The 20314-nt window shown below is 42.8% G+C and overlaps 1 protein-coding gene across 3 annotated transcripts in view; it reads left to right on the top strand.

Annotated features, from left to right (window-relative positions):
- PRKCE (protein kinase C epsilon) overlaps positions 1 to 12495 on the top strand; it is a 517101-nt gene extending 504606 nt beyond the window's left edge. For all 3 annotated transcript variants that reach the window (XM_037807299.1, XM_037807298.1, XM_037807301.1), the window contains one exon: positions 9456 to 12495. In XM_037807299.1, coding sequence (XP_037663227.1) covers positions 9456 to 9602 — 147 coding nt within the window. In that variant the 3' untranslated portion in view covers positions 9603 to 12495. The remainder of the gene's footprint in view (positions 1 to 9455) is intronic.
- The last annotated feature ends 7819 nt before the right edge of the window (positions 12496 to 20314 follow it).

The raw sequence follows: 20314 nt of genomic DNA, 5'->3' as shown, positions 1-20314 counted from the left end.
AAAAGCTGAAGGATGTAGCAGATATGATGAATGACAGAATTTTAGGGTTTATATTGACTTTACCTATATACTTTCATAAAACTCACAGCAAATTAGGTATATTTTCTTTTACCCACTTTCTAGGTAAATAAACTCAGATTCAGAGAGGCTCATTACCAAATCGATATTTATGATGATCATGACAGGCTAGAAATAATCACCAAAGTTAGCAATAAGAAATCAAGTTTAAAGGTAAGGATTACATTTGGACCCCCAAAAATCAATTTATTTGGATGGGTTCTATAGTATGTGAATATATCTCAGTAAAATTGCATTAAAGGAAAAAACTCCATTTCAGAAAAAGATTAGGGTTAAATTGGATTGATAAACTAAGATAGCAACAATTTAGCAAAGCTACTTAAGAAATGATAAAACATTAATGCTATCTTAGACAACAATGGTTTAATCTGAGGGTTCCAGAAGGGGGTGACACCACTGCACTTGGCATTACTTTGACACGAGAACTGAACTCTGGCCACCACCTTCTAGGAGGAAATGGATGAAAAAACAGTAGGAACCACCAAGAGCTCATGGCAAGAAGGGTGCTTTAAAAGGTTCCATAGGCATCCCAGTGCCAGATGCACTTGGTATATTTTGCTGTTTTCTAAAAAGAAAATTCAAAAGCATAACCAATTCTTTTATCAACACAATATAAAAGGGGGAGAAAGGATGGAGGATTGTATTTAAAGAAATGTTTCTGTAAGTGAGAGTTAACTTGAAATTCTGTTCCATCCTTCATCTTTTTGCCGGGCAAGGCTGTATGCAGTTATGCGTTCTTTATTTCATTTAACTTCATGCATAATGGGTGTGTGTATAAACACATGCACATATACTCTGTTAATCAGAATTATTGGTGTAAGCAATGTATGTGTGTATGTATGTAAAAAATCCAATTAGTTGATCTTGAGTAGAGGTTCTTATTATTTAAGATCTTATTTTTTTCTTTTAGAATATTACTTAAAAGAGGGTAGTACAATATAAATACATAAAGCATAAATGCCCAGCGAACTCCAAATAGAATAAATCCAAATAAACCCACTCCAAGACATATTCTCATCAGACTGTCAAATACTGAAGAGAAGGAGCAAGTTCTGAAAGCAGCAAGAGATAAGCAATTCACCACATACAAAGGAAACAACATAAGACTAAGTAGTGACTACTCAGCAGCCACCATGGAGGCGAGAAGGCAGTGGCATGACATATTTAAAATTCTGAGAGAGAAAAATTTCCAACCAAGAATACTTTATCCAGCAAAGCTCTCCTTCAAATTTGAGGGAGAGCTTAAATTTTTCACAGACAAACAAATGCTGAGAGATTTTGCTAATTAAAGTCCAGCCCTACTTCAGATACTAAAGGGAGCCCTACCAACAGAGAAACAAAGAGAGGAGGGAGAGAGAGAGATGGAGAAAGGTTCAGTACTAAAGAGATTTAATATTGGTTCAGTAAAGGACATTAAGAGAGAGAGGGGAAAAATATATCTGACAAACATCAAAGGATAGGATGGCTGATTCAAGAAATGCCTTCACAGTAATAACATTGAATGTAAATGGATTAAACTCCCCAATTAAAAGATATAGATTGGCAGAATGGATCAAAAAATATGAACCATCAATATGTTGCATACAAGAGACTCATCTTAGACACAGGGACACAAAGAAATTGAAAGTGAAAGGATGGAAAAAATATTTCATGCAAGCTACAGCCAAAAGAAAGCAGGAGTAGCAATATTAATCTCAGATGAAATAGAGTTTAAATGCAAGGATGTTAGGAGAGACAAAGAAGGCCACTACATACTAATAAAATGGGCAATTCAACAAAAAGAAATAACAATCATAAATGTTTATGCACCCAAACATGGTGCCACAAAATACATGAGACAAACACTGGCAAAACTAAAGGATGCAATGGATGTTTCCACAATAATTGTGGGAGACTTCAACACATCACTCTCTCCTATAGATAGATCAACCAGACAGAAGACCAATAAGGAAATTGAAAACCTAAACAATTGGATAAATGAATTTGATTTAACAGACATATATAGAACATCACATCCCAAATCAACCAGAATACACATTTTTCTCTAGTGATCATGGAACTTTCTCCAGAATAGACCATATGCTGGGACATAAAACCATCCTTAATAAATTTAAGAAACTGAAATTATTCAAAGCACATTCTCTGACCACAATGGAATGCAATTAAAAGTAAATAACCATCAGAGACTTAGAAAATTCACAAATATCTGGAGGTTAAACAACACACTCCTAAAATAAACGGTTTATAATGTAGAATGTAGAGGAACTAGCGATGGAGAGCAATTAATGAAGGGGAACAATAACCCAGTAAGAACAGATAAGCTATCGTGGGTAAATTTATTGTTTTGGGAATGCCCAGGAATGACTGTGGTTTGTTAATTTCTGATGGGTATTGTAGGAACAAGTTCACAGAAATGTTGCTATATTAAGTTATTTTCTTGGGGTAGAGTAGGAACATGTTGGAAGTAAAGTAGTTATTTTAAGTTAGTTGTCTTTTTCTTACTCCCTTGTGGTTTTTTTGAAATGTTTTTTTATTGTATATCTTTTAAAAAAAATTTTTATATAGTTAATTTAAAAAAAAGTTAATTAAGAGTTAATGACAATCAATGCAATATATGATAGTGGAGTGGATCTAAGAATGGAGGAGAAAAGCTCAAAGGGGGCATAAGGAAAAATTGGAACATAGAAATTAAGCTTTATATCCATATTAATTTTCTTGAATTAACTGCAGTTAAGTTAATGACATAAGTGAATATCCTTGTTCATAGGAAATTTACATGGAAGTGTTATGAGTTCAAAGAGTATGGTATATGCAACCTGCTCTCAGATGTTCAGAGATGACAAATGGGTAGATAGATAATTGATAGAAAGATAATAGATATAGTTGAAAGAAAGGGGGAGGGAGGGAAAGAGGAAGGGAGGGAGGGAGGAAGGAAAGAGAAAGAAAGGTACTGCAAAGGTAGCAAAATGTAAAATTGGTAGATATCTGGGGGTGGGGGAGTGTTGGAGTTCTCTGTATGGGGTTTGTATTGTATTTGCAACTGTCCTATATGTTTGAAATTATTTCAAAATAAAAATTAAAAAAAATAAAAGAGGGTAGTGGAGCTTACATAAGAATATTGACATTTCAAAATGAGGAGAAATTTGGGGGTTGACTTTCTCAGTAACTAAAATTGTGTGGAGCAAATAAATGATAAGAGTCTGCTGTGTACCCTGCTCTGCCGGAGGTACCTTGAGGGATATGTGAGAATATGTCACATAAAATATTAGAAGGAGCCAAATGAGTGAATTGGACCGTGCAGGGGAACTGGGTGGAGGGCGAGGTGGGGTGAGGGGGCTGTCACATAAGAGGGAGCTGGAGCCTGACACTGGGACCTGGAGGATGGCTGGCCTCGGCAACCGTGAGGCAGTGTGTCCCCCAGTCCAGTGGACCCCTGATATGGGGTCCCTCTGCTACCTCTGCTCTTACTGTCATATCAAGCAAGGGGAGGACGGGGGTCAGCAAGGCGGCCACATGAAAGCCAGCCTGCCACCCAGCCTGTAAGATCAGGGAGTTTTCTCGTTACTTTAGAACAAAGTCATCTGATGATCTGGTAATCAGATGGAGACAAGCAAATCGCTGGCTCCTCGGAAAACCTGTGTTTATGATTTCAGCACAGTGAGGGCTCTGAGAGAATCGTGCTAGCCAGACCAGAAGCTAGCACCCAGGCCGCCTGCCCATCTCGGCACTGGGTCCAAACCCGGCCTGAACGGGTGGAGACACGCAGGGATTTATCAAGCAGGCCCAGTGGCTTTGCTTCACAGAGGCAGTTTCTCAGAGGAATCTGTTATTCTGTTGCTGTAAGTTCTACACCCACCCCAATTGCAGACATGAGAAATGTGCTCCCCCCAAATTGTCAGTCCCAGACCTCTCAAATTCAAGGATCTGGAGAAGAGAGGGGGGTGAGGGGTGTCCCCGCGTGTTTGCCCCCCTGGCGGCCGGAGGGGCTCTGCTTGCCTCCGAGAATTCTCCATTCTCGGCTGCCTCAATTGCGTTCTGAGCCACGTAGTTTGGCAGCCGGTACTTGGGGTTGTCAGCGAGCATGACCCGGGGGGTCTCCCTGAGCAGGGCTGCCGCGGCCTTCCGCCCTCGCCCCCTGACCGCTCACCCGCACTGAGAGGAGGGGTCCCAGCCAGGCCCCCTCCAGGGAGCTGGGGATGCTCAAATACAAGACCACAGCCCCAAAGCAGCTATATGGACCCCGCCACCTGCCCTCACCCGTCCCTCAGCTGCACTCCTGGAGCCAGGCGGCCCAGCGGCCGGGTTCTGGCTCAGCAGCTTGGTCGGACGCAGCTGCTCCGGCCCGGGACGCTGCTGGCTGCGGTCTGGCCCCTTGGTGATGTCGGCCTGGGAGCTGATGAGGGCAAAAGAGCTGAGGGTTTGACTGGGCCGACATGAGCATCAGGGAGAGCTGCCTGGGGATGGGGGGTGAGGGATGGGGGGAGTCAGCACAAGCTGACTACAGCGATTCTACAGCGATGCCTCCACGCAACGTGCACCCCCACCCCAAGGCCCCCCATGACCCCTGGCCACCCACTGCTCTCCTAAAGGGTCCCTGAGGCTCCGAGTTTAGCACCCTTGGTGGACTGTGGCTGGTGCCCCTCCTCCCCCCGCCCACTCCATGAACCACTCAGTCCTGCAGGAAACCCCTTCCTGCCTGGGAAAAAAAATGCCTCTTCCATTCTTTTTGTGAGTAGAACCCCAGCCTCATCTCCCCTCAGCCTCCACTTGCCATTTTTCTGGCAGTAAAGCTGCCCTGTCTCTGAGCCCAGATCACTTCACTGGCTCCAGATAAAGTAGCAGCAAAGGAGGTGCATCTAGTCACTCACTCAGTAGATACTTACGGAGCACTCACTATGAGCTGGGAGCTTCTAGGCTGGGCAGTGGGTTCAGTGCAGTCCCCACCCATAAGGACGACACAGATAAATTGAAAAGCATCCAGAGGAGGACACCTAACGATGAGTGCAGTGATAGGGTGGGGAGACGATTGGGCACCCATAACAGGCTCCACTTAACTCAGTCCTGAAAGGACAGGGAATGCTCCCGAAGGAAGGGACATCTAGATCGAGATGGGTAAGGTGAGTAGCAGTCGGCCAGGTGACAGGCGTGGGGCAGAAGGCAAGGAGGGGAGGGACACAAGGATTAGCAGACGCTCGGAGGCAGGGGAAATGCCCTGGTTCAGCAGGGCTAGGGAAATGAGGCTGGAGAAGTGGGCAGGGATGAGATCCTGAGGCACCTTAGAAGTAGGTGAGGACAAGAACCTGGGACTTGATCCCCTGGGCAGTGGGGCACCACTGAAGAATCTCAGTCACTGGAGAAGGAACTAGAGTGTTCTGGCAGACTCCAGCTCTGAAATGTCAGGCTCCATCCCGACCTTCAAAACCTCAGTGCTTCGATGGGCAAATGACTAAAAGCGAGTTAGTGACTCAACCAGACTGTACATGATGCTAAGATTCGGAGGCAGGATGGGAACTCAGGTTTATTGGGTGCCCACCATGTGTCAGAGTCTACACTGAGGCCCCTAATATCTGGCATCTCATTTAGTCCTCAAGGCAACCTCAGCCTTTACCTGGTATCACCCCCATTTTACAGATGAGAAGACTAAGGCTCAACGGGGTTAACTTCACAGTGTCGAATAACCAGGAAGGGACAGTGGCAGGATGAGCGTGCAGGCTGTGCTTTCTGCTCCAATGAGTAAATGTAGCCTCTGCTAAGTGTGGGCAGAGCATGTGGGAAAGGCTTCCTGAAGAGATAAGGTCTGAAGGGTGAGAATGTCATTCCCCATGTCGCAGTGTAACCCCTCAGACTGTGCAACATGGGTTGAGGGGGTGGCATTTCTGCAACAGGGTCGGTGTATGGCATAGGAGAAAACCTTGGAAGTTTGCCCAGTCAGGACTTGGATCTTGTGCCTGCCCTGTTAGGGAGGCAGCAACTTTAAAAAGAATGCCATCAGTGAGAAAAGGATATAATCCTCAGGCCTCTCCGAATTCAAGGATGCTGTGCTGCCTACATGCCGTTAACAGGAAATGGGGCTTCCCAGAGATATTTGCTTTAAAGGATTTTCTAATCTCTTAAATTCAATAGTCAGGAATTGTGCATAGTGCGGATGTTGATTATTTTAATTGGAAATGGGTAACACCTAAAATGTCTCCAAGAAAAATAGGGTCTGGGCCAGTTAGCTTAAGGGTGGGTGAGCCACGTATGTTTTTATGTGAAGGTCATGACGAATGGCCTACTCACGCAAGTGCCGCAGATGATTCTGGGGCTCCTGAGAAGCCTGGAGCTGAGCTAGTCGGTCTTCCCATCTGGTCCTGCAAGGAGCTAGTGGTCCTCTGGAAATCCCTCGTATTCAATCAGAGAGCTGTGAAATTCTGGGAATCCAGCTCCATTGCAATGCCCAGTTGACCTCAGGAAATAAAACCAGTTTCCATGACTAATGGACACTAATAGACTGATAGGTGAATGACAAAAGACTAGGTAACAGGGAGAACCAAGACCAGAGAACTCAGAGATTAGCCGAGGTTCTTTATACACATACTCTTCCAGTTGAGAGGGGGCCAAGAGAGGCCGTCATGACCTTCAGAATACAGGAGAACTGGGCATGGCTATCCTTGATGATGTTACAAATTAAGTTCTCCTCCTGCCCTGTTCCTTGCCTCTCTTCACCTCCCACCCTTACTACTCCCTAGTCTGATGCCCCTTGGGGGCCTTTTGGGATGCTACCTAGTGTTTCCCCTGTCCTTGTCTCCTCCACCACACCCTCAGTCCTCCCACTGGATGAGCCCTTCCTTGCTAATCCCTTCCTTGATCAAGGATAATCCATCCCTCCTTTGACAGAGATCTTCAGAAGAGGAGTTACCCAGCCCTTTCCCCAGGCACCCACCTGCCCCTGTTCATCATGAGTCACTGTGGGGATGGTCTTGTCGTTCCTTTCTGAAGCCCCTCTTATTGCAGCACCTCCCCCCCCCCTCCTTTTCCTCTTGCTCTGTACTCATTGGAGAAGGAGAATAGATAGTCCTCTTGCCCTGGGCTGGCCCTCTTGGCAGAGATGACTAAACCACTCTGGGCTCCCCCATTTCAGTGGGCAACACGGTATATCCTTTCACAGCAGGTTCTGTTCTCCATCCCTTGGGTTTTCTGTGTCTCCCCTCTGCTTCCCCTCCAAGGTGCCTGAACTATGCGGCTCAGTCCTAGAGAGAACACATTAAGCAGGACTGATGGTTGTTGAAAAATGGGAAAGATTAGCTCATCCCTGCCCCATGCTGTCCATCTGATTCTGCTCTGAATCTGGGGCAACTGGAAAACAGACTCACCTGCCATGCTCATGGTCACTGTCCCCTGACCCTCAGCCCTCTTCCCACCATGCATGCCTACTGCAGTCCTCTCTGGCGGATATACCTACATGTCTCCTGGTTGAACTTGATTCTGTGTCTTCCCACCTCTCCACTGCCCAGATTTTCAGACATTGCATGTCACAGAAGGCCTCATGATGAGACCCAGACTTGAGTTCTGACTTGCCTGTTAACTCGACTCTTGGCTAGTCACTAAACCTCTTTGAACCGGTTTCCTCCTTATTAAATCAAGATAATATACATGCTGTTCCAAGGATCCAATGAGTAAATGTGAATGTGCTTCATGAACTGGGAAGGAGCACTTCCCAAACGAAGTTCTGCAAAACTCTGCTCTCCAGAGAGAGATGTTTATAGGCTATTCAGGGAAAAAAAGAAGTGTTTAAGTCAAGCTTGGAGAAGGCTGGCCTAAATAAAGTGAACCACATTTCCTTTCCCATAGGACTTAAGTTGCCAATGTATATGGCAAATCTCTAAGACCAGGGTATAAAATACAGCTTTTGCCTCAGAACTACTTTTTTCATGGTCTACTTTCAAACATCTTTTAGGTTACTGGCTTCTACAGAACATGGTGTACGTTAATATCATTCCTCCTACAAATAATAATGCTAATCTTTCCATAAAACTTACTCCATCTTCCAGGTTATTATGCCTGGGTAATGCCAGTTAATTAGTGTCTGAGAAAGTATGGCCTGAGCTCTTTCTGTCTTCTCTGTACTGTGAGGAGAGGGGATCCAGTACTGAAGGCCTCTGAAGTCAGACCCCACCCTGACCTGCCACCATCCCCACGCTGGACTCTGCCCCAGGCCGCCGGACGTACTCATCGTCCTGTGTACACACCTTTTGTGTTCCTGCCCCCTACCTTTGCTTCCATCCTTCTTCCCGCCAAGATGCCTTCCTCCCCTGTCTCTACCAACACAATTGTAACGCGTTCTTCAAATCTTAGCCCAAGCCCTGACTTCTCCAGGAAGGGTTTTCTAACCAACATAATGTGTTCTGGATGGAAGTCTGACCAGCCTTCTAGACTGTTAGGCCCTAAAGGCAGAGAACATTACTTGTACTTCCTGGTTTTCTCCAAAACCCAGGATTTGTGGATAAATTCATTGCTGCCATCCACACCACCCCACCCCCAGTGACCATAAGCCACACAACTCAATTTTGGGAACCTGAACTCCGGGAACTACTGGTTGTGGGTCCTTCTAAACTGCGTAGTCAGTAGTGGGTTTGCTCTTGTATTCATTCATTCAACAGACACTTACTGCAGGGAAGCTGCTGGGAACCCAAGGCTGAATAAGTTAAGATAAAGTCCCTGCCTTTAAGAAGCGGTTGGTCTACACAAAGCATGAGCGTATCATTACAAGCCAGAGGGAAGTGTAATAGTAGAATTAACATGGGAGCACAAATAGGATTTGTGGTGAGAGCAATGGGGATCAAGGCCGGCCTCTCAGAAGAGGGTCCAGCCCCCCATCCATCCTCCTACTTATTTGGAGCAGACATGGCTAGTTTATGAGGGTCTGCATATAAGAAATAAAGACCACTAGAGAATTTGTGGGTGGGAGATGAAAGTTTGTTGCCTGGGTCACCGGGAGGGATGCCTCAGTGGAGCTAGAAGGTTACGGCAGATGCTGGAAGGGGAAGTATGAGATGGGAGCTGGGCATCCCACTCTCCTCCAACACACATGCTCACGCACACACACACACAACCACCACCCCACACACCGTCTGTGGGAATCCCACTTCCCTGCTTTTCCATCTCACCCTCTCACCCCTCTTCCTTCTCACCTTGACTCATTCTTCCTGTCCTTCTCCTCCATCACCTCCTGGTCCTGGGGCCATCCATCGTTACCTCATTGGAACGGCCCCATGTCTGCTCTCAGTAGCTAGAAGTCTGCTTTGGCGAGAGGCTGGTCAGCGTGATGCCCCACTCCCCATGGGGGGCCCGGAAGGGGAGGTCAGCCTCCAGTCAGCCCTTCTCTTTTCTTCCCACAGAAAACCAAAAGAGATGTCAATAACTTTGACCAAGACTTTACCCGGGAAGAGCCGGTACTCACGCTCGTAGATGAAGCTATCGTGAAGCAGATCAACCAGGAGGAATTCAAAGGCTTCTCCTACTTTGGTGAAGACCTGATGCCATGAGAGACCACTCCTGCCGACGGATGTTTTGTAATGCTGCAAGAAGTGGCGCCATAAAGAGTCCTATTTTCCAGACGCTCAGAAGGTCATGAACTACTTCTCCTCCATGGAGCCCCAGTCCCATGTACGCTCTCTATTTATTGCATTCCCCTTACCCCAGCCAGATCCTCCTTCCTTCACCAGTGACCAGAAGGCACTCTTGGTTCCTGCCTCACCAGGAATGCAGAAGCGCATTGGGTCAGAAGTTAGCCCTGCACACTGCCGTGTTTGTACTGTTGGCAAGCCTGGTTTCACTTCTCGGGGGCACCTGGCAGCAAAGCAACTTCATTTCTTTTTACTGCAGATGAAAAAAGCAAACAAGAAGACTCTGGCTCAGCTACTGGACCCAGAGACCTGACAAGTCTCACTTCCCATCCTGCCTGTATCGCGGCTCACCATCCTCTGCCCTTCTGTCCAGGAGGATGAGGGGGTGGGCACCCTCAGGGCGCTCTGTGAAGAAGGGAGGGAGCCTGGGAGACACACAGGTCACTGGCTGTTGAGTTTCTTCTGGAATGGCTAGTTCTTGCTTGCTTTGGTTTTAGCTTTGGGGCATGCCAAAGTCGTGTAAGCATGTGTGTTGTGGAAGAAATCACTTTTCGTGGAAAAAGAAATTTGATTTTGGACTCTATTAACATTTGAAAAATATATTATGAAATTCATTTTCTAATTGGCCCAAAGATATAAATTCTAATATTCATACAGGTAGATATTAAAGGGCTAATATACAGCAAGAAACAAATCGTCCAGGGTTTATGCTATTTGTGCTCTAGTGGCACGTGGGGTCTCCATGAATTCCGAGACAAGGAAACCAGCAGTGGTCCTCATTATTGAAGTTCTACCTGAACACAGAGGCTGCCGCAGCGATGGCCAGAACACTGGGGTTCTAGCACAACTCGGCTCCCACATTCTTTTTCCAATTTCGTCCTAAATCCCCAGCATAAACTCTATTTATTTTCTGCAGCAGTGTGTTATTGTTTGTGCACTTCTACAAAATGGTAGTACTACTGTGCTGTGGTTTTTAAAAACTAAACATGCAAAGTAATATATGAAATATCTGCTTTTGGAACAAGCAGAATGAGGCTAAACATGGGTTTTGCAGATGGTGGAGAGGCTGAAGAGTGACTCCTTTGAAAACTGACAATGTGGCAAGATGTTCTCAGAATTGGTTTGTGTGTGACGTGAAAGGGAACTCGTGGACACGAATGGATATGATGTTACCTCCTGTAGATATGCTAACAGTGTTATCCATTCTTTGATTTCCAAGGGTTCTCTGTGACTTTGTGTATATGTTTCCCGGAGGCCCTTTGATTATCTATTTTACAGAACTGATTTAGCAGGGAATGGAATCCATTCCAACTGTTGCACGTGGATTTCCCAGCTGCTCCTAAATATATATATACTTGTGAGTGGCAAAGTGGCACTAATGAAGCTTTTTGCCTTTTGTACATTTGAGATTTTTGTATATAGTGTTTGCTGCAAGGCCTGTGGAATTAATTCATTGAATATTGAGGTATCAACTGCTGCATGTTCAGGCATATTATAAAACTTTAGTCTATGAAAGAATAATTATAATAATGTCCAGGTGCAATACTCTGTACATGTATTGGTTCAAGTTACCGAGAGATAAGATGCGTTTCTCTTTTTTTGGGGGGGGGGGTCCCTTCATATTGTTTATTAACTTTTGGTTTATTTTATAAGATGTAAACATATATTGAGCTATATTAAATCTTGCGGATGGTTCTCCCATGCTCTATTATGCCCTGATAGAGATGGGGAAGAGGAAAGAATGTTGTCAGTGGTGGTTCCAAGGCTTGGACAATGACTATCTTGAGCCCATAGAGTTTGTGTCCATATTTGCATCTGGCTGGTCATGGCCTTTGTTATTAATGATGACATTCAGTTCTCTTTTGTTTTTATTTAAAAAAAAACTCAGGTGTAATTATTATCTAGTCTTATGAGATTTCAAATATGAAATAATGATGCTTTATCGATTCATGTGTTTGGCAAACCAGTGAAGTGATGATGAACATTAGATTAATTTAATTTATCTTTGGTAACTTGATGTACTGGGGAGAGACTGTATTCTGGAGTTGAGTACAAGCACAGAAACATCTTCACGGTGGCATCATCTCATTTTTTTAGGAAGACATGACAATCCTGCCCATCATACTCATGCATCACTACTGCTTTCTGTTTTTCTTCTGGCTCCATAACCGTTATGAACTTTGGACAAGCAGGCAAGAGCTACCTGCAGTCCAAAATGGCCTTGTCCAAGGGGCTTGTGGTGTTGGCACATCAGCAGGGGTTGGGCCCTTCCTACCAGACAATGGGCATTTTTGCAGGGAAGTCAAACAATACATTCCACCCAGCAGCTCCAGGTAGTCAGTCTGTGGGTGTCCTGCCGCAGAGAGGCACCTTCCAGCACCCCAAGCCAGGGAAGCTGAGATGACCCCAGCTTGGAGCTGGAGCCCATAAAGTTCTCACACAAGTAGATTTACATCCAAAGCAGATCTATAGAAAAAGGCTTGTCTGTTCCTAGAGTATTCATTGTTTCATTTTCGTTTTCACAAGGGTTTGGAAATGTACACACTGTTACATTTCTGCCAATTCTTTCTAATCTTTCCAGTGTTCTCTCTCTTTTTTAAAGAAAAACAAAATGGAGTGCAAAAAAAAATGCCAAAAAAATATATGAAGGATACCTGTTCTCCTGTATACTCTCATTATGGACTTTGTGAAGTGGAAATATAATTTTTTCTCCAAAGGTGAAAAAAAATGCATTCTTGCTTTAAAAAAAAAAAAAGAAGGCTAAAAAAATTACCTCTTTTTAAATTATGTGCAAAATAATTCTGACTAAATATAAAATGTATTCAAGTTTAGGGACTTTTTATTGTATTCTGATGCTTTATTTGTACATTTTTTTTTCCTTTCTGGGTGTAATTTTAATCTCTTGCCATTCATTAGTGTTATTTCATTGTAAACATTATTGTGCCAAATGTACTGTATTCAAAAGGATGTGAATGTGTATTGTTTCAGAACCTAATAAATACAATGACGTTAAATCTTACTTTTCAGTCCCAGTGAGCATTTTTATCTCCTTTGTGAGTAGCAAAGTGGCACTAATGAAGCTTTTTGCCTTTTGTGCATTCAAGTTTCCAAAATTCCAAAACTTACAGAAGGGTTTCAGTTTTACCCTTCTCCTTAAGATGCTTAAATGATACAAATGGATGTATTTGTGCACTCCCCTTTCCCACCCCAGCCTTGCCTCTGTGCTTCTGGGTCTGCCAGTCAAAGAGATAAAGGGGCTCTGTGCAGATTGGATGTGGCTTTGGGCATGGAGCAAAACCGTCTTCTCCGCCTTGGAGTGTTGGGAGATGACCAAGCAAAGCAGGCAGCAGCTGCCTTCTCATTCTTATCTTGCTAGAGAATCAAATGCTGGGCCTCCTTATAACCAGGACCCATTTGAGTCTTTTCAGGACTCAGTTTCTGGCCTCCTGCTCAGAACTTGGGGCCTTCAGGGTCCAAGAAACTCCTAAGCTAGGAGCCCCTTGAAGGCTGGCCTCAGAGCACAGGCTGGCCAGTGGCGCTCTGTGTAGCTGGTGCCCACCTCCCTTGTCAGCCAGTATTTGTGGCAATCATGGTGAATCCTGGGCTCTCTGGGTTCCTCCTCCATGCTGGGATCCTTTTTCACCATTCCCCTAACATAGCAAGTTTCCTGTACTTCTTTCTGCAACACGGAATTTTCAAGAATGTTTGTAACTCAAAGAGTATATTCTTGAGTACACCATAAATTCTTTTTAGCCAAAACTCCCTGTCCTTAAGAGTTATGGAAATGACCAAAGTTTTACTATTTGTCATCCCAAGGTGAAGGGATGGCCTAATTTGTCACCCTTTCAGCACACAAAATCATTTCTTCATAAGCCTGCCAATGACTTGGCTCTATCATCTTGAAAGTGTTCTCTCTCACTCAGGTTTCCCTCTCTCAGCAACAGCACTGACCTACCTGAAGACATAAGCATGGATCTCCAGACCCACCCCAAGAATAAGATTATGCCTATCACAGACTTTCCTCTCCGATTCAGGCAACTGTTCTAGGTAAGTGGCTCAAGGAGGAGAAAGCTTCCCACCAGCTTGTCTATCTTATCATGAACTTAAATAAAAATCAGGAGATATGAATTAAAGAAGCTGTTCTACAGATAGTTGTGCACCAGCGTTCATAACAGCATTATTCACAATAGCCAAAGGGTAGAAGCAACCCAAGTGTGCATGAACAGATGAATGGATAAACAAAATGTGATCTGCACACACAATGGAATATTATTCAACCAGAAAAAGGAATGAAGTTCTAATACTTGCTACAACATGGATGAACCTTGAAGACATCATGTTGGAGTGAAATAAGCCAAACACAAAAGGACAGATAGTGTATGACTGCACTTAACTGAAATACCTAGAATATGCAAATTCACAGAGACAGAAATTAGAGTACAGGTTGGCAGGGGAGGAGGGAATGTGAAGTAAGTACATAAAGGGTTTCTGTTTGGGGTAAAGGAAAAGTTTTGGTAAAAATGACGGTAATATATCACTGTGAATGTAATTAACACCCTGGATTGTATGCTTTGGGGTGATTGAGTTGTGAAATTTTCTGTTGTATATATGTTACTAACAAAAACAAACAAGAAAAGAGACTAAAGAGACAACAACAGATGCAATACATCATCCTTGCTGGATCTAATAATGGAGGAGAAAATACCCAAAAGTATGTTATTGGGACAATTGCAAAATGGAAAATAGACTGATATGCTTTATATCAATGTTAATTTTCAAGGGAAATTAGAAAATACTTACAGACAAATGAAAACAAAGGCAAAGCATGCCAAAATTTATGGGACATAGTCAAGGCAATGCTCAGAGGGAAATTTATGGCTCTGAATGTCTGCATTAAAAAAGAAGAAAGATCTCAAATTAATAACTCAACTTCACGTCTTGAGGAACTAGCAAAAGAAGAGCAAAGAAAACTCAAAGATAGCAGAAGAAAGGAAATAATTAAGATCGGAGTCACGATAAATGAAATAGGGAGTGTAAAAATGAGAATAAACAAAACAAAAAGTTGGTTCTTTGAAAAAAATGAATAAAATTAACAAACCTTTGTTAGACTGGCAGAAAAAAAGAGAAGAGACACAAAAAAACTAAAATAAGAAAGGAAAATAGTGAAATCACTACTGATCTTACAGAAATAAAAAAGATTGTAAGAATATTATGAACAACTGCACACCAAAAATACTAGATGATCTAGAAGAAATGGAAAAAAATTCCTAGAAACACATCAGTTACCCAAATTGACTCAAGAAATAATAGAAAACATCAATAAATCTATAACAAGTACAGAGATTGAATCAATAATCAAAAATGTTCCAGCAAAGGAAAGTCCAGGAACAGATGGCTTCACTGGTGAATTCTACCAAATATTTAGAGAAGAATTAATAATACTTATCAAACTTTTCCAAAGAACTCAGGAGGAGGGAACACTTCTTATTCTAAGAGGCCAGCAGTACTCTGATATGAAAGCCTGGTAAAGACATCACAGGAAAAGAAAATTATAGACCAATTTTCCTTATGAATATAGATGTCAAAATCCTTAATATAATCAAGCAAACTGAATCCAATAGCATATTAAAAAGAATATTAAAATATGACCAAGTGGAATGTATCCCAGGAATGCAAGTGTGGTTCAATATACAAAAATCAATCTGTGTAATACACTACCTAAATAGAATGAAGGAGAAAACACTACATGATTATCTCAATAGACACGGAAAAGGCATTTGGCAAAATACAGCACTCTTTCTTGGCAAAAACACTCAGAAAAATAGGAACAGAAGGGAGCTTTTTCAACATGATAAAGGCCATTTATGAAAAGATCACAGCTGATGTCATACTCAATGGTGAAAGACTTAAAGCTTTTTCCCAAGAGCAGGAATGAGATAGGGATGCCCACTTTTACCACTGCTATTCACCATTGTACTAGAATTTCTTGCCAGAGCAATTAGTCAAGAAAAAGAAATACAAAGTATCCAAATTGGAAAGGAAGAAGCAAAGCTTCCCCTATTTGCAGATGACATGATCTTATACAGAGAATATCCGAAGGAATCGACAAGAAAATATTATTGCTAATAAATCAGTTCAGCAAAGCGGCAGGATACAAGGTCAACACACAAATAACATTTGTGTTCCTATGCACTAGCACTGAACAAGCCAAAGAGGAAATTAAAGAAAACAATTCCATTTACATCATCTAAAAGAATAAAATATTTAGGAATAAATTTGACCAAGGATATAAAGACTTGAATACTTAAAACTACAAAACATTGCAGAAAGAAATTAAAGAAGACCTAAATAAATGATAAACATCCCATGAACATGGATTGGGAGAGCTAATATTGTTAATATATCAATATTACTCAAAGCAATATACAAATTCAATGCAAGCCTTACCAAAATTCCAGCAACCTTTTTTGAAGAATTGGAAAAACCGGTCCTCAAATTCATATGGAACTGCAAGGGGGCATGATTGAAAAAGAAGATCAGGGATGGAGGACTTACTTCTTGATTTGAAACTGTTCTACAAAGTGACAATAACCAAAACAGTGTGGTGCTGGCATAAAGACAGACAAATAGATCAGTGGAACAGAATTAAAGTCCAGAAATTGACCCACACATCTATTGCCAGTTGATCTTTGGCAAGGCTGAAGTGGGGAAAGAATAGTCCGTTCAACAAATGGTATTGGAAAAACTGGATATCCACATGCATAAGAATGACATTAGACCCCTACCTCACACCACATTCAAAAATCAACTCAAAATGGATCAAGGACCTAAATAGAAGCCCTGAAACTATAAAACTCTTAGAAGATAACTCAGGGGCAAATCTTTATCACCTGAGATCCGGCAATGGATTCTTAGATACGACACCAAAAGTAGAGCAACAACAGAAACAATAGAAAAATTTGATTTCACCTAAATTAAAAACTTTTGTGCATCAAAGGACATAACCAAGAAAGAGAAAAGACAACCTACAGATGAGAGAAAATAGTTTCAAACCATGTATCGGAAAAGGGCTTAATATTCAGACTATATAGAGAACTTTTACAGTGCAACAAAAAGACAAACAACCCAATTTAAAAATGGGCAAAGGATGTGAAAAGACAGATCTCCAGTGTAAATAAACAAATGGCCATAAACACATGAAAGGATGCTCAACATCATTAGCCATTAGACAAATGAAAATCAAAACCAAAATGAAATACCGCTTTACACCCACAACGATGGCTATTATTTCTCCCTAAAGACTGGCAGTCTGGGGCTGGCAGCCAGAGATCCTTGGTCCTTGGCTTTTCTGTCACATGACAATACCCATGATGATGTCTTCTCCTTTCTTCTCTGCATTCCATTGACGTCCAGCTTCTTCCCATGGCTTTCTCTCCCTGTGCCTGAATTTCATTCTGTTCGTAAAGGACTCCAGAAGTCCAGATTAAAGCCCAAGCTAATTCAGCTGGGCTATGCCTTAACTGAAGCAACATCATCAGTCTTGTTTACAATGGGTCCACACCCACTAGAATGGATTAAGATTAAGAACATGTTTTTCTGGGGTACATCATTCAACCCCAAACAGTAGTACATACACACAAGGGAATATTATTCAGCCATAAGAAAGAATGGAGTTATGAGACATAATCTTGAAAACATTATGCTTAGTGAAATAAGCAAGGCAAATAAGGACAAAAATTGTATTATATCACTTATAAGAGATAATAAAAAATAGCTTTCTCAGAAAGCACATTAGAAATTACCGGGGAAGGAGATAAAGGGAAAGGGAGAGTGTTCGAAAAGAAAAATGTTAGATTTTTTTAACTTGATACTTTATGAGGTTGCATAAGTGAGTGTTCTTGTTCTTAGGAAATGCACATGGAAGTGTTACTTTTTAGAGGTGCATCATGTATGCAACCTACTCTCAAAGGTTTAGAAAATAGAATGATAGGTAATAGATTAGATGATAGGTAACAGATTAGATGATAGACAGATAGATAAATGATAGAACGATATAACAAATGTGGCAAAATGCTAATGGTAAATCCAGGTATCTGGGTGGAAGGTATTTTGGAGTTCTATGCATTCTTTCTGCATTATTTTGGCAATTTTACTGTAAATTTGAAATTATTTCCAGATAAATAGTTAAAAAGATGAAAGGAGTTGTCCTAGGAGGCTCAGAATATATCTCCAAGCATTTCATCAGCCTGTACCTCCCTTGCCGAGTGGCCCAGAGGAGAAATGGCTCCAAAGTCTTGAGATGAGGCAACTCTTTCTCTCAGATCTCTCACATCACATTGAAGCTATAAGAAAGGTCAATTGCAGGCGGTGTCTCTCATCTGGAACCCCCTCGCCCGTCCACATTCTCAGAGAGAAAGTTCCAGGGAAACTGTGGCCCCCTGCTCCCTGGCAAGGGTTAGTTGTCCCTAGACCTGCTTCAGGAGAGCCTGTCTCTGTGGCCCTGCCCCTGAACTGAGAAGCAGCTCATCTAATAGATGTCTTGTGGAGGGAATCCATGAGAAGTTTGCCCCTTCTGTATTTTCTCGTACCTGAGTGCAGTCCAGTGCTTGGGAGTTACCAGCAGCCTCAAGGCCCCCAGGCAATAAAATTTCAGAACCGCTAGGCATGCATTGTCACAGTGCCTTGAAGCGGCAGAGAAATGGAGTGGAAAGAAGGCTTAAAGCTCACATTATGAAGTCTATTATTACCTTAAAATACTTCGGTATTGACAATGTGATATTACACATGTTGTATATTAGTTTTAGGCTATCCCTGAAGGGGATCAGCTGTCCTGATCAGAAATACACCCTTCAGAGAGGGACACCTGGCTGAACAAATAGACAGTGTCCATTCAGAAGGCAACTGCAAGTGTTTCAGCTCTCTTTTATCTGCTGTCAATATCTGGAGTGTTTATTAGCATAAAGAATGCTAGAAAAGGATTTTATCAAGGAAAATGGTTAACTAGCATAAAGGATTTTAGAAAGGCATTTTATTGATGATATTAGTGTGGTTAGAGATAAGTAGATTGGCAAAAATATTTTCGAGACAAATCTCCACATCTTTAAAAACAATATAAGAATCTAGAGAGTCTGCAACTTCCTTGGCAATCAGAAAAGCCCAAATTTAAATCAAACTGCAGTACGACTTCACACCCACTTCACATCTTTTTGACTGAATCAAAAAGGCAGATAATACCAAGTATTGCCAAGGATGTAGAACAATAGGAACTTGCATTATTTCCGGTTTGAGTATAAAATGGAACAACCACTTTGGAAAACTTTGGCAGTATCTACTAAAGCCAAATATACGGATCCCCTGATTCAACAGAAAAGTCTATCAATTGTAGAATGGTTCCACAAATTGTGGACTAGTCACAAAATGGAGCACTACAGAGCAATGAGAATGAATGATTTACAACTAATGCAACAACAAAGATGAATCTCACAACCTAATGTTAAAGGAAAGAAGCCAGGCACAGAGAATTACACACTGGTCAAGCCCATTTATATAAAGCACAACAACAGGCAAGACTAATCTGTGCTGCCAGAATTCGATGGGGCAGAGAGGCGGTGGCCAGGAGGGGGCTGGAGGGGCTCCTAGGTTGGGGGTGAAGCTTTGTTTCCTGAGCTGGGGGCTGGCAAACAGATGTGTTCCCTTTGTGATAACCCACTGAGCTGTACCCTTATGATTGTGCACCTTCCCATGTGTTTTATACTTCTATAAAAAAATCTAGCAAAAACAAAACAAAAAAAATCAACAACAACAACAAAAAATATTCCAGGATGACCTTTCCCTTTCGCCCTGGGGGATAGAGCCCTCGACTGGATCCCTAAACTGCCCTGTGTCTCCGAACTGTCTTGGCGACGTCTTGGTGGCTGATCCTATAGATAGCCTGATCCTGGGAGGCCTCGTTCTTGCCCCGGGTGGATCTTTCCGGCACGGTGCTGTCGAAATGCCCCAGAAGATAGAGTGCAGGAACTCCTCTGAGCCTCCGGAATGGTCACATGACTCTTCTGTGCCTGCTTGCTAATTACATGTCTGCACGTATCTCGGAATGTGGTCTCAGAGGTCACTGGGGGGCAGATCGCGCTCGCCCCTCTCCCAGCTACCAAGATCAACCAAAAAGAACCCACATCCTGGCTCGGGCGTCCACAAGGACCGAGGATTGGCGTCAGGTCTTTAACCTGGAGCAGGCCCCTGTACCTTTCTAAACCTGTTTCCTCGTTTATAAAATGATGATAATACGGCCTGTGAAACATCAATGAGATAAAAGCTTCCTCAGCTCAGCATCTAGTACTCTTACTCCTATTATCACCCCCACCTGATCCCTAGCCCCCCAAAAGCACTTTCTTTCCTGCATCGTGGACTGTGGAAGAGGGGCAAGAGTGGCTTGGTCCAATGAGGGTTGCTTTTCTCCGCTCTCTGATTTGTCTTCCCTCATCCCCTGGATGTCTTTCCCATCAACGCTCCAGGGCGCCTGACACACCTCACCCCACCACTGAAGGACTCTCTCTGGGTCAGAAAAGGGGCACAAGCAGCAAAGACAAGGTCCTGGCCCTCAGTGAGCTTACATCTAGCAGGAGCAAGACTGG

This window comes from Choloepus didactylus, chromosome 17 (genome assembly GCF_015220235.1).
Source record: "Choloepus didactylus isolate mChoDid1 chromosome 17, mChoDid1.pri, whole genome shotgun sequence".
Taxonomy (NCBI): domain Eukaryota; kingdom Metazoa; phylum Chordata; class Mammalia; order Pilosa; family Megalonychidae; genus Choloepus; species Choloepus didactylus.
Note: the sequence above shows the minus strand (reverse complement) of the source record. Positions and strands in the feature narration are given on the sequence as shown.